The sequence below is a fragment of the Procambarus clarkii genome, chromosome 18 (assembly GCF_040958095.1).
Source record: "Procambarus clarkii isolate CNS0578487 chromosome 18, FALCON_Pclarkii_2.0, whole genome shotgun sequence".
NCBI classification, from domain to species: domain Eukaryota; kingdom Metazoa; phylum Arthropoda; class Malacostraca; order Decapoda; family Cambaridae; genus Procambarus; species Procambarus clarkii.
Window position 1 is genome coordinate 23050300 of NC_091167.1, and position 14306 is coordinate 23064605.

General features: G+C 44.3%; 1 protein-coding gene across 1 annotated transcript in view; it reads left to right on the forward strand.

The window, feature by feature from the left end:
* LOC123754261 (ras-related and estrogen-regulated growth inhibitor-like protein) overlaps positions 1–13489 on the forward strand; it is a 46522-nt gene extending 33033 nt beyond the window's left edge. The window contains exons 5-7 of the mRNA XM_045736494.2: positions 2543–2737; positions 4931–5014; positions 8462–13489. Coding sequence (XP_045592450.1) covers positions 2543–2737; positions 4931–5014; positions 8462–8674 — 492 coding nt within the window. The 3' untranslated portion in view covers positions 8675–13489. The remainder of the gene's footprint in view (positions 1–2542; positions 2738–4930; positions 5015–8461) is intronic.
* Positions 13490–14306: the final 817 nt, after the last annotated feature.

Below are 14306 nucleotides of genomic sequence, written 5' to 3' on the forward strand. Positions count from 1 at the left end.
CTCCCACGACCCTCCATGACCCCTGCACCCTTACCTCCCACGACCCTCCATGACCCCTGCACCCATACCTCACACGACCCTCCATGACCCCTGCACCCATACCTCACACGACCGTCCATGAGCCCTGCACTCTTATCTGTGACTCCTACACAATCTTCATAGACATCTTCGCCTTATCCGTTACGACCCATCTTTACCTTAGAAGGCCTTATTTCTCACGGCCAAAATTGACTCCTGAACCCTAACTCTTACGACCCTCGTAAGAGATAAAAGATCCACGTAAGATATCTCTTGTCTGTTTTCTCACAAATCACGTTGACCACTGTGCCCTAATCTCTCTCTTATCACTTTGGCCACTGTGCCCATATGACCCTCCGGAAGTCAATATGGAGCACGAACAGAACATTTAATAATGATAGTGTTAAAGTCAGATGATGGTTACGAGGCGCTAATTACTGCTCAAGAATTATCTGCGCCTTTGACTGCACTTGACACCAACTCCCCCTTGAGTTGCTTTGATGTCTTTGATGCTTTGACTTTCGCTGGTCTAATCTGACCGCTGTTTGGTCAGCTCTGTTGACCACTCACGTAATTACTGTAATCCCTGTGTGACCTTGTTTGACCCTGATCTTCTTGCTCTCAATGACCCCATGTTCATATTTCCAACCTGTCCTGATCACCTGTAGACCAGCCCATGCTGATCACCTGTTGACCAACCCATGCTGATCACCTGTTGACCAGCCCATGCTGATCACCTGTTGACCAACCCATGCTGATCACCTGTAGACCAGCCCATGCTGATCACCTGTTGACCAACCCATGCTGATCACCTGTTGACCAGCCCATGCTGATCACCAGTAGACCAGCCCATGCTGATCACCTGTAGACCAGCCCATGCTGATCACCTGTTGACCAGCCCATGCTGATCATCTGTTGACCAACCCATGCTGATCACCTGTTGACCAGCCCATGCTGATCACCTGTAGACCAGCCCATGCTGATCACCTGTAGACCAGCCCATGCTGATCACCTGTTGACCAGCCCATGCTGATCACCTGTAGACCAGCCCATGCTGATCACCTGTAGACCAGCCCATGCTGATCACCTGTAGACCAGCCCATGCTGATCACCTGTAGACCAGCCCATGCTGATCACCTGTAGACCAGCCCATGCTGATCACCTGTAGACCAGCCCATGCTGATCACCTGTAGACCAGCCCATGCTGATCACCTGTAGACCAGCCCATGCTGATCACCTGTAGACCAGCCCATGCTGATCACCTGTAGACCAGCCCATGCTGATCACCTGTAGACCAGCCCATGCTGATCACCTGTAGACCAGCCCATGCTGATCACCTGTAGACCAGCCCATGCTGATCACCTGTAGACCAGCCCATGCTGATCACCTGTAGACCAGCCCATGCTGATCACCTGTAGACCAGCCCATGCTGATCACCTGTAGACCAGCCCATGCTGATCACCTGTAGACCAGCCCATGCTGATCACCTGTTGACCAACCCATGCTGATCACCTGTAGACCAGCCCATGCTGATCACCTGTAGACCAGCCCATGCTGATCACCTGTAGACCAGCCCATGCTGATCACCTGTAGACCAGCCCATGCTGATCACCTGTAGACCAGCCCATGCTGATCACCTGTAGACCAGCCCATGCTGATCACCTGTAGACCAGCCCATGCTGATCACCTGTTGACCAACCCATGCTGATCACCTGTAGACCAGCCCATGCTGATCACCTGTAGACCAGCCCATGCTGATCACCTGTAGACCAGCCCATGCTGATCACCTGTAGACCAGCCCATGCTGATCACCTGTAGACCAGCCCATGCTGATCACCTGTAGACCAGCCCATGCTGATCACCTGTAGACCAGCCCATGCTGATCACCTGTAGACCAGCCCATGCTGATCACCTGTAGACCAGCCCATGCTGATCACCTGTAGACCAGCCCATGCTGATCACCTGTTGACCAACCCATGCTGATCACCTGTAGACCAGCCCATGCTGATCACCTGTAGACCAGCCCATGCTGATCACCTGTAGACCAGCCCATGCTGATCACCTGTAGACCAGCCCATGCTGATCACCTGTAGACCAGCCCATGCTGATCACCTGTAGACCAGCCCATGCTGATCACCTGTAGACCAGCCCATGCTGATCACCTGTAGACCAGCCCATGCTGATCACCTGTTGACCAGCCCATGCTGATCACCTGTAGACCAGCCCATGCTGATCACCTGTAGACCAGCCCATGCTGATCACCTGTAGACCAGCCCATGCTGATCACCTGTAGACCAGCCCATGCTGATCACCTGTAGACCAGCCCATGCTGATCACCTGTAGACCAGCCCATGCTGATCACCTGTTGACCAACCCATGCTGATCACCTGTAGACCAGCCCATGCTGATCACCTGTAGACCAGCCCATGCTGATCACCTGTAGACCAGCCCATGCTGATCACCTGTAGACCAGCCCATGCTGATCACCTGTAGCTTGGTGTAACGTTGCGCGTCTCTCCTGCAGGATGAGGTGGTGGTGCCGCGGGAGACGGTGGCGTGGGCGGAGGCGTGGCTAGTGGTGTACAGCATCACGTCGTGGGAGTCCTTCCGCGTGGGCGTGCGGGCGGTGGAGGCGGTGACGGCGGCCTGCGGGGCTGACCAGCCCAACCCGCCCGTCCTCATCATGGCCAACAAGAAGGACCTGGAACACATACGACAGGTGAGGCAGCCAGCCACAAGTGAAGCTGCGGCCAGGACGGTCTGCTGGCTCTACCGGCGTCAGGGTTGTTGTTAATGCTGTCTGCTGGCTCTACCAGCGTCATGGGTGTTATTAAGGCTGTCTGCTGGCTCTACCGGCGTCATGGGTGTTATTAAGGCTGTCTGCTGGCTCTACCGGCGTCATGGGTGTTATTAAGGCTGTCTGCTGGCTCTACCGGCGTCAGGGGTGTTGTTAAGGCTGTCTGCTGGCTCTACCGGCGTCAGGGTTGTTGTTAAGACTGTCTGCTGGCTCTACCGGCGTCAGGGATGTTGTTAAGGCTGTCTGCTGGCTCTACCGGCGTCATGGGTGTTATTAAGGCTGTCTGCTGGCTCTACCAGCGTCATGGGTGTTATTAAGGCTGTCTGCTGGCTCTACCGGCGTCAGGGTTGTTGTTAAGGCTGTCTGCTGGCTCTATCGGCGTCAGGGGTGTTGTTAAGGCTGTCTGCTGGCTCTACCGGCGTCATGGGTGTTATTAAGGCGGTCTGCTGGCTCTACCAGTGTCATGGGTGTTATTAAGGCTATCTGCTGGCTCTACCGGCGTCATGGGTGTTGTCAAGGCTGTCTGCTGGCTCTATCGGCGTCATGGGTCTTATTAAGGCTGTCTGCTGGCTCTACAGGCGTCATGGGTGTTGTCAAGGCTGTCTGCTGGCTCTACCGGCGTCATGGGTGTTATTAAGGCTGTCTGCTGGCTCTACCGGCGTCATGGGTGTTGTCAATGCTGTCTGCTGGCTCTACCGGCGTCATGGGTGTTATTAAGGCTGTCTGCTGGCTCTACCAGCGTCATGGGTGTTATTAAGGCTGTCTGCTGGCTCTACCGGCGTCATGGGTGTTATTAAGGCTGTCTGCTGGCTCTACCGGCGTCATGGGTGTTATTAAGGCTGTCTGCTGGCTCTACCGGCGTCTTGTGAGAATTCTCACAAATCGACTCATACACATTAAGGGAGGTATATATTAAATTTATATATTTATGCAGCCAATCAAACTACAGTATTAAACTACATTTTATAGTAAATAAATTGATGTGCCTTATCTTATTATATGGTAGGCTTAGTCCACCAGGTAAAAGCATGAATGCCGACACCAAATAATCCTCTAGCGAAGCTAGTATCTCCACCCATGTAACTGATGTACCAAGCAACTGTACTGCTTCCTCTTCTATTTTTCCTTTCGAAGAGCACTAGCTGTAAAGCCGGAATCCTAATATATGACAGCTATATCAGATGAAACACTGTATATTATATAAAATAAGGACCAAGGATTAATTACCTGTATTTAGACGCTGTTTCTCGTGCTAACCAGTTCGCCCTATATCTACCTAACATTAACTGGCCAGATAAACGGGTTTCGGTAAGACACTTTCCTTGTTTAGATGTTGACTGCGTGTTGATGATGGAAGAAGCACTAATTTGATCTCCATAATACTTCGTCCAAGGGAAATTATAGGAGCTGAATTTGCTCCCCAGCGACTCGGTCTAACAACAATGGCTGACCTCCCTTACCACTTATGCCTGGCTCTCCTTGTCCAGATGTCAATATGTGGTAGAAAGGTCACATTTACGTTATTTTGATACTGATAATTAAGGTAATTCAAATGAGATGTTTTTATGATGTCAAAAGTCCAAAGACTATTGTATTAACAATAATTCCCAAAAGAATAGCCGGTGAATTTATTGCACCATTTTGCATTGATGTCCCATTTTCTATTGATGGAAATTTCCACCGTGCTACATTTTCTATGGGTTAACTTATGTTTACAACACAGCAGTAATATTTTCTGCTTATTGCATTTAATAATAATAAATGGTGTCTGGTTTTCTAACACCGTCTATAATTAATAATAATTATAAGTCAGGAATTACTATACATTGATTATTGCCACGCAGTGATGAAATATCCTGATTGTCATCATGCACAGTATATTCTCACCCAATGATCACCCTGAACTTAATAAATACTTGTTCTCTAACATTCACATGTTATTTATCCATTAGTGTCATTCATCATCATCATCATCGTCATCATTCCATGATGGTCAACCTGGCATTCATTATAGCCAATGTCTGACTCACGCCCAAGGCGCTGAAGGGTACCCTCGGACACTGATTATCGCCGTGAATGGGTTAGCTTGAGGCGCTAATTATCCCCTCCTTGCAGGTGCCGGAAGCTGAGGGCAGGAAGCTGGCCGATCAGTATGGGTGCCGATTTGTTGAGGTCTCTGCTGCGGAGATGGTGCCCCAGGTGAGTGGCTCGTCGTATGCTGCTGCTTCGTCAGTTAACTTCGTCAAGCTTCAAGAAATAATGTCTCTTAAGCTTCGCTAATAATGTGCGGGAATTTACTAGTAGGATTTTATTTATTTTATTATTATTTATGTCGGAAAATCCGACACCATTTAATAATCATACAGATAATAACTGTATTACCAACAAGTTACCCATAGAAAACGTAACTTGTAGTGGAATTACCGTCTAAAGAAAACGGGATATCATCACCACATACTATTATAATTCACCAGCTATTCTGCTGGGAATTATTCTTAAATACATTAGTCTTTGGACTTTACCATCATAAAAACATCTTATATAAATTAACTTAATTATCAATATTAAAGTAGAGTAAATGTGACCCTTCTATCACTTTCTGAAATCTGGACAAAGTAGGCCAGGCGTCAGAAGGAGGAAGGGGCAGCCATTGTTGTTATACGAGACCAGAGGCTCACACGGGAGCAAATGCGGCTCCTGTTAATTTTACTTGGACGTAGTGTTATGGATACCAAAGGTGTACCATCTGTCAACACGCTGTCAACAATTCAAGTTAAGTCTATCCGAAACCCGTTTATCATTCATTTATGGCCATTAATGTCAGGATATAGGGTGACCCGGTTAGATCGCGAAATCGCCTCAAACTAAAGGTAATTAAGCCAGGTCTTCATGTTCCAGGTACAGTTTTCTCTGAAATACTTGTCATATATAGGATTCTGGCTTCACAGCTAGCGCACTTTTGACAGGTCAAGACGAGGATGCAAGATTATGTGCACCAGTTACTGGGTGATAGAAGCTACCTCAAAGAGGATAATTTGGTGTCTACACTCTAGTTATACCTGGTGGACTAACCTGCTGTACTATAAGAGAAGGAACCTCATCAATGTATGTAGCTATTACTGTAATTTGATTGGCTGCATATGTGTAATATAAACCCCCCCTAATGTGTAGAGGATCGATTTGTGAGATTATGAGATTATTGCAGAAATACAGTCCACTTAACATTATACAAATTGCTATCGAAGTATATAAATTAACGTAAATATAAATTCATATAAATTAAATAAATATAAATCTCACAGGTCGGTCCCCACAATAATATTTACTTCAAAATTTATGTTAAATGATTAAATTAATAAAGTGACTGTACTTCTAGTGGACTGTATCTTTAAATTATTTTCCTGCCATGTGTTACCCATTCTACACATTTTGGAGGTTTATATGTACGTACATGTCCGCCTGACAGCTGGGTGGACAGCGCTTCGGATTCGTAGTCTTGAGGTTCCCGGTTCGATCCCCGGCGAAGGCAGAGGCAAGTGGGCAAATGTTTCTTTCACCCTGATGCTCCTGTTACCTAGCAGTAAATAGGTACCTGGGAGTTAGAGAGCTGCTACGGGCTGCTTCCTGGGGGTGTGTAACAAAAAGGAGGCTTGGTCGAGGACCGAGCCGCGGGGACACTAAGCCCAGAAATAATCTCAAGATAACCTCAACAAGGTGGCCTATCTATCAATAAATCAATTGAATAACAATAGGTTACTAGGAAATTATTAAGGATTATATAGTCTACTGCTAAATATGTTGACCAGACCACGCACTAAAAGGTAAATGGACGACGACGGTCCGTCCTAGACCATTCTCAAGTCGATTGTGATTACATACTTCAGTTACGTTACTCATTGCCTACTGCTAAATATGTTATTGAATACAAGGAACAGCTTAACTGTTAAGGGTGATTTGTTGATTCTCCAGTCATACACTCGTCCTGAACACGTTAGCCACGTCTCTCGTGTGGTAGAGGCAATATGGCTTCAGGAATGGTTATAGGTAGATTATGACTCGTTGCAGTTATTTTCATTCCTCTCGATTTCATCTGTGAAGTAAGTACATCGTAGTTGAACTGAACTATCAGGGAAAAGCGCCAAGCCATTACGACTATATAAGTACATCGTAAACACAAGTAAATAATTTGAGGGCTGAATACGTTGAAGGAGACGGTTGTTAATATAATGATGCTCACCCTTCTTGGGTGGGTAGCCGTCTTCCTAACCTATAGCACTAGTGATTAGTTATCTGTGAAACGGAAACGTTGCACTTCCTTATATCTAGTGAAGATTTGTAGAACTAAGAGAAAACACTATCTTCTCTCAGCTCGAATCTTCACAGGAAGATCTGTAGAACTCAATCAAGTGTGTCCTCTGCTACCTGTTGTATGCACAAGTATGGCGTCACTTTCTTATGAAAGCTGGTACGTCTGTACGTCTCGACTGCCATGTGCCTATTGCATGACGTCGCTCCAAGCGACTTGTTCCCTCCCGACTCCGTCCTGGACGCTTCCAGATTTCTCTATGAGTCAAATTTAATTTAAGGAGGTAAACGCTTATTTGCTCATTGGTTTTAATTAAATCTAGTCTTTATTAATACTTTTATCATATTTTAACTCTCAGACTGGAGGCGTTACGAATTTATTAAGAGAGATATTAGGTAGATCAGCTACTTTGTTGACGTGACAACTCCCATTTTTCCTGGGGGCTACTAGGTACATTCTCTGTGATAAAGTTAGCAATATTAATCTTGTTAGTAAGTACCTGACATAACGATTTTAATTTGGTATGTCAGTGGTTAGTAATTTGATGTCGGAATTACCGACAAATAACAAAATTTTATTCTTCAGAAGTCGCTCGTGTGAGTCGTCCTTATCAGTCACCAATAGTTAGTCTTTCATCCTGTACAGTTGTTTAGATGAGTCATTCTTCCAGTTTCCGCTCGTGTCTGCCTTCTTCCCGTTATTCTTCCTGTCTGTCATTCTTCCAATATCCATTCATGTCAGTCATTCATTCAGTTTCCGTTCGTATCAGTCATTCATTTAGTTTCCGTTCATGTCTGTCATGCTTCTAGGTCATGTCAGTCATTTTCCAATTTTTATTCATGTCTCCAATTTACCAGAGAACGTTCATATCTACCAGTCTTCCAGATAATTCTAAACCAATCAACCTCTACAATGATAAACCAACCATTCCTCTACAGGAACCAACCAGTCCTCTACAAGATACCAATGCACCAATGTATACCTATTGTTCCAAGAGTTAATGTTAGTTCTTTTTCCAGGAATTGTCCGCAATGAAGACAACCGCTCTCCTCTCCCCAACGGGTCAATCATATTTTCTTTTCTAACATCTCATTCTCGACCTACTCTTTCCTTACTTTCTACTTTATAACACTCTTTTCTACTCTCTTCTCTCTACTCTCTCTACTCTCTCTACTCTCTCTCTCTCTCTCTCTCTCTCTCTCTCTCTCTCTCTCTCTCTCTCTCTCTCTCTCTCTCTCTGTATGCATCTAATTAATGATCTATCGTTCTACGTATTGTTCCTCTTACATATTCATCACTTTCAGTTGGTTACATGCTAATGAGTGTTTGTGTCTCGCCAGGTGAACGACTCCATCGACGGGCTCCTGCGTCAGGTGTCTCAGTTAAAGGGGCAGACGTCCCCACGCCTTCGCAAGCTGAGTGTCTCCAAGATGTTCAATCAACTCATGAACTTGAGCAGTGGAAGCAGTGGCCATCAGGATCACCGCCCTGTCATGCCTCGGGTTTCTCTCCGGGACCGAGCTAGAAAGCGAGGTCATATCCGCCAAAGCTGAGGGTCACCTCATCTGATGAAATAGAATATTGTTTGGAGTGTTGGGGTTCTGCGAGCTCCGAACTCGATCTTCAGATTGGCTTCGACTGGCGTGCTTTTCTCTTCCTGAGCCGATAAAAGGAAACGTGCTGAATTTACCACTTGACCTGAGACAACATGCATCAGTACTTTGAAATTTGGCTTGACCTGTGTTGTGAATGTTAAGCAACGAGTTAATCAGAAAGAAGCTTTTTTGGGTCTTGCAGACTTTGAACTTCTATTATATTTAGATTTTCAACTCTTTAGCCTCAGAATGAGGAAAAGTATTCTAAAATAAAGTTCCAAAATTATAAAAGGCGAAGATATCGTAGATGAGGTCACTGAGCCTCGAAGGGGCGGTCAGTCACTGGGCCTCGAATGAAAGGTCTTTGGGCCTCGAAAAGGAAGATCACTGGGCCTCGAAGGGGAGGTTACTGGGCCTCGAATAGCAGGTTACTGGGCCTCGAATGGGAGGACACTGAGCTTTGGAGGGGGGGTCACCACCGAGACTCTGGCGATCATTAATAGGAAATCCCAATATCGATCAGATATATATGTCATATTCAGATCCCAAAACATTACTGCATAATAACTGACTGATCTTCATTTTCTTACTCACCTTGGATTTTCTGATCAGATTTTCACTACACATCGGTGAAGTTTCGGTGAAGGTTAAAAAAATATCTAGATAAATACAAGTGTCGGTACTGTTGTTCTCTCGCCCCATCTTGCCATTGGAAATAGGGATCATCGAAATTGCCATGACAATATTAGATTATATTAAAAGCCTGCGGCATTCCAACGTCCAGATGGACACGTTTACCCGCCTTCCCTCAATGTTCAGCTAAAAATACTTAAGATATTCATACCCTCTCGAACTTGGTTTTCATTTGGAGAATCAGATGTCTATCTGGAGTATGTCCCTTTCCGTGCTGTGCGCGGTTTGTTGGAAATTTGGCCAAGGAGGACGAGAAAATTTGGAATGCAGAGGTGCCCTATTTTTTGGGTCTCTTTGTTAGGAGCCTTACTATATTAAGACTTTTGCATTGATTTTGATTGGTGGTCACCTTGCCTTCCCACACTCTTGGGCTTACTTTAAAATGAACCAGACCCTTTAGTACCTCTAGCAGAAAGTCAATATCTTTTTTCTGGACCACAGTGCCTTGGTTACCTTCAGTACATCACATAAGCACTCTCGTGTTGTGTGGAGCTTTTGACTAATTCTCCTTCTGGTTCCCAAATCCGTAATCATTTCCATGTTTTCTTTACTGACACCGCGCCTGATGCGCCACATTCTCCTTCACCACAGTGAGCGGTGGGGAGTGTCCCTCTCCTCACATCCGTGCACATCTCAGCTCAATCTCCACACTCTATTTTCCACTCCGTCCTTCCCTCTGTGTTTTGGCCCTTATTCTGCGCTAGGTCGCAACTCATGTCTACCTCTGTGACGCCACTAATATTGACCTCTGCAACCGTTTCTGACATCGTAAACATCATTGTGACAACTGACTCCCTCCACCTTACGTTCTTCAAGTGTAGGACAGATTCCTTCTCTTCCTTGTGAAAAAATGAGGTTTAGATTTCTGACTATTCCGTTTCGTCCAAACTCGTTCCAGAATCTAACAGCATCTTTGATACGCACCAATACTGGTCACAAGCGCCCGTCCTGCGTTCACCTTCTTTCACAATTAAATTTCTCTGCATGACCAAGATCCCTTTCATGACTATCACAGGTTATTCTTCATTGCTTATTTTACGTATGCCACCAAATCCTACTCATTATCGTAGTTATGCCCTTCTAATATCACCTCAACATTGTAATTGTTAGGTCAATTAGAACTACTGCTCTTTTAATCAGAAACGATGTTTCTCTTCTTCCCAAACATTTTTTTTTCGATAATCATTTTTACTGCTGCTCGTATATTTGTGACCAGAGAGTATGCTCTCTTCTTGTTGTTGGGTATTTAGCTGTTGACCTGCTATCTTGGGTATGTTGCTGTAGACATGCTATCTTGGGTATGTTGCTGTAGACATGCTATCTTGGGTATGTTGCTGTAGACATGCCATCTTGGGTATGTTGCTGTAGACATGCCATCTTGGGTATGTTGCTGTAGACATGCCATCTTGGGTATGTTGCTGTTGACATGCCATCTTGGGCATGTTGCTGTAGTCATGCCATCTTGGGTATGTTGCTGTAGACATGCCATCTTGGGTATGTTGCTGTAGACATGCCATCTTGGGCATGTTGCTGTAGTCATGCCATCTTGGGTATGTTGCTGTAGACATGCCATCTTGGATATGTTGCTGTAGACATGCCATCTTGGGCATGTTGCTGTAGTCATGTCTGTTTGGGTAATTCTCTTACTAACAAAGCTGGGTACCCTGCCATGTTAATGTCATCTCTACTGAACTTGTAAAAGCCGCTGCTATGGTGGTAATTCATTCCTGTTTAACTTCTCGAAGAAGGTCTCCTTCATTCAGAGTACAATTTGATCCTGTTAGCTAGAAATTTTGTCATATATTAAGGATAACAATCAATATACTATTAAATATGACAAACCTTCATGACCTACTTCCTGCAACAGCAATAGACGGTGGGAAACAGCTCATGCTAAGATGCATGTTTGCCAAGTCTTTCGTATTGGTATCTTCAGAGATATTTATGACCTGTTGGGGATCCCACTACACAGACGGTACTGAATAACCTCCCCCAGCTTTGGGCCCTCTCGTGATAATTACTTCTCTAATATCGTGGCCATCTTTTGGAACCCCTTTATCTATACCTTTGCTGAATACTTGCGAGTTGACGCTTCTTACTAAGGTGGCCATTCTCCCCGCAATTTGTCCATCTACCTGAACCAGGATTAGCAGGTTCTTGAGACGACCTACCAATTAACAGGGATAAATTCCCCATGCTCTTATCCTTCAATTGTTTTCCCTCCCACTCTCGCTTTTCCCCAGAGGTATTTTGAGAAAGGTAACTGGAAGCTCTTCATCTTCGTGGTTATGTTGCTGATGAGCCGGTGTTAGTTAGGAAGGGAAGCATCTGCAAGCCTTTTGAATATGATAAGGTGCACACTGTGGGATTTTTAGAACATAATCGGTGCCTCTTCAATCTCAAATTGGCTTTCGCATGTGTGACGAAACAACTGAAATTCTGGTAGATTTGGAGGTTTAAATTCTTAGCCCAATTACCCATAGAAAAGGTGTTGTGACCATCCTATTTAACCTAGACTATCTGGATCTGTAAAACATTAGACCAATTGCATTCTTTTGGCTGCCTGGGCAGTTTACCATGCTTCATTCAAATCTTTCTCCGATTCATATGATAAGTCAAAGACTAACTCTGCCTTTTGGGTAAGGTTAGATTTGGAATGAATGATAATTCTTGCCCTCTTCAGATATCCAGGAATCTAAGTTTGGCTGAAGATGGATAGTAAGCTAATATAATTTTGTTCCTGGGAGCTGGTTTTCCAGGTGGAGTTGGGTGGAGGTTGTGGGGTGTGGAGTGGGGCTTGTAACAGGTGTGGAGGTGTGGAGTGTGGTGGTAGAGGTTGAGGCAGCCCGTCCTCCTAAGGTTTCCCAACGTCAAGAAACTGCCGTTCTAAAGTGCCCATATCCTAACGTACCAGAGGCCCAAAACAGAAAACGGGACAGTATGTCAATATCGCGAGTCGCTACCATTTACAAGTGCGACAATTTTTGGCCTTAGGTAGAGTATACGTCAAAATGCTACGCTTTATTAGGAGGACGGGTTGGTTGAGGTATGTGGTAGGGGTTTTGCGGGGTTCAGTGGGGTAGTAGGAGTGGAGGAGTTGTTTCACGAAGCCAGGCAAAACAAGAAAGTACTAATAATAACATTAAGAAAACGCAGTCCTCCCGGCTTGGCGCCTGCTTAGGAAATAATTGTTTACCTACTTATGTAGATCTGTTTAACAGCGCTCACAACATTAAAGCGGCAGGAGTAGAAGCTGCTGACACTTTTCAAATGTATTAGTATCAGGAAGACAGGTAAAGCATTAAACCATAAATCTGTACTGTTTATGAGTGGTAATTGACTTACGAGTATACGCTCCTTAACTACATTGACAAGGATTAGCTACAAAGTATTCTTTTAAAGCAAATTTACTAATTTGTGCATTTCTTCTCTTGCATTTGTTATGTAAATATTTCGCTTGTTTTCCTAATAAAAAACACTTTGTGATATATAATTTTTGTCTTTCTAGACTTAAATGTGGGTTTTGCTTTTAATCTTTGCATACCATATGCATATATAGTGTCTTAAGAGAGAAAGGTTTGTCAATATTTACTTTGACAAAAACTTGTAGATAACCAAAAATATTTATGTACGAAGTTATGTCTGATGATGATTACAAAATTCTGAAATGCTCTGGAAGTAATAATTTATACTCTCGAAGTAATCATTTAAAATTCATAATTAGAAAATACTCAAATAATTAAGGTACTGAAAAAACTGCACAGTTCTCATACATGCTCATGTTATGCAATATGTATCTGCAACATGTATCTTTGTACCCCTTAGAAAGGGTATAATATTCCCCTCAATGGATATAACATACCATTTTCTATATAATGACGTGTTTGTGTTCTCGCACAGAGGCTCTTAACTAAACTGTTAATATTATTTTTGTTTAGAGGACTCCGCGGATATATATTTAAGGTGAATTCGAATGTTCCAATTCTATTATGGAGGCGGACCTTTATATATTATATTCATAGTTAATTATATTTGAAAAACTATTATATGTACAGATTAATAATAAACATTTTGATAAAACAGGACTTTTTACACCACTATTAGACTCACGTCAGGCATGTATAAACCGATATATCTTGATAAAACATTCACGTATGTCTGTATATAAGTATGTTTGTATACTTAGATCCCTGGCTTCACGTACTCACATATGGCATCACGTACACATTGACATTCCGTACTTCAAGCATCACAGACTGTTGGCAACTCCACACCTCTAACACCACAGACGTCCACTAACAGTACTTGGCATGCCAGCAATACGTCCACTAACAGTACTTGGCATGCCAGCAATACGTCCACTAACAGTACTTGGCATGCCAGCAATACGTCCACTAACAGTACTTGGCATGCCAGCAATACATCCACTAACAGTACTTGGCATGCCAGCAATACATCCACTAACAGTACTTGGCATGCCAGCAATACGTCCACTAACAGTACTTGGCATGCCAGCAATACGTCCACTAACAGTACTTGGCATGCAGCAATACGTCCACTAACAGTACTTGGCATGCCAGCAATACGTCCACTAACAGTACTTGGCATGCCAGCAATACGTCCACTAACAGTACTTGGCATGCCAGCAATACGTCCACTAACAGTACTTGGCATGCCAGCAATACGTCCACTAACAGTACTTGGCATGCCAGCAATACGTGCACTAACAGTACTTGGCATGCCAGCAATACGTCCACTAACAGTACTTGGCATGCCAGCAATACGTCCACTAACAGTACTTGGCATGCAGCAATACGTCCACTAACAGTACTTGGCATGCCAGCAATACGTCCACTAACAGTACTTGGCATGCAGCAATACATCCACTAACAGTACT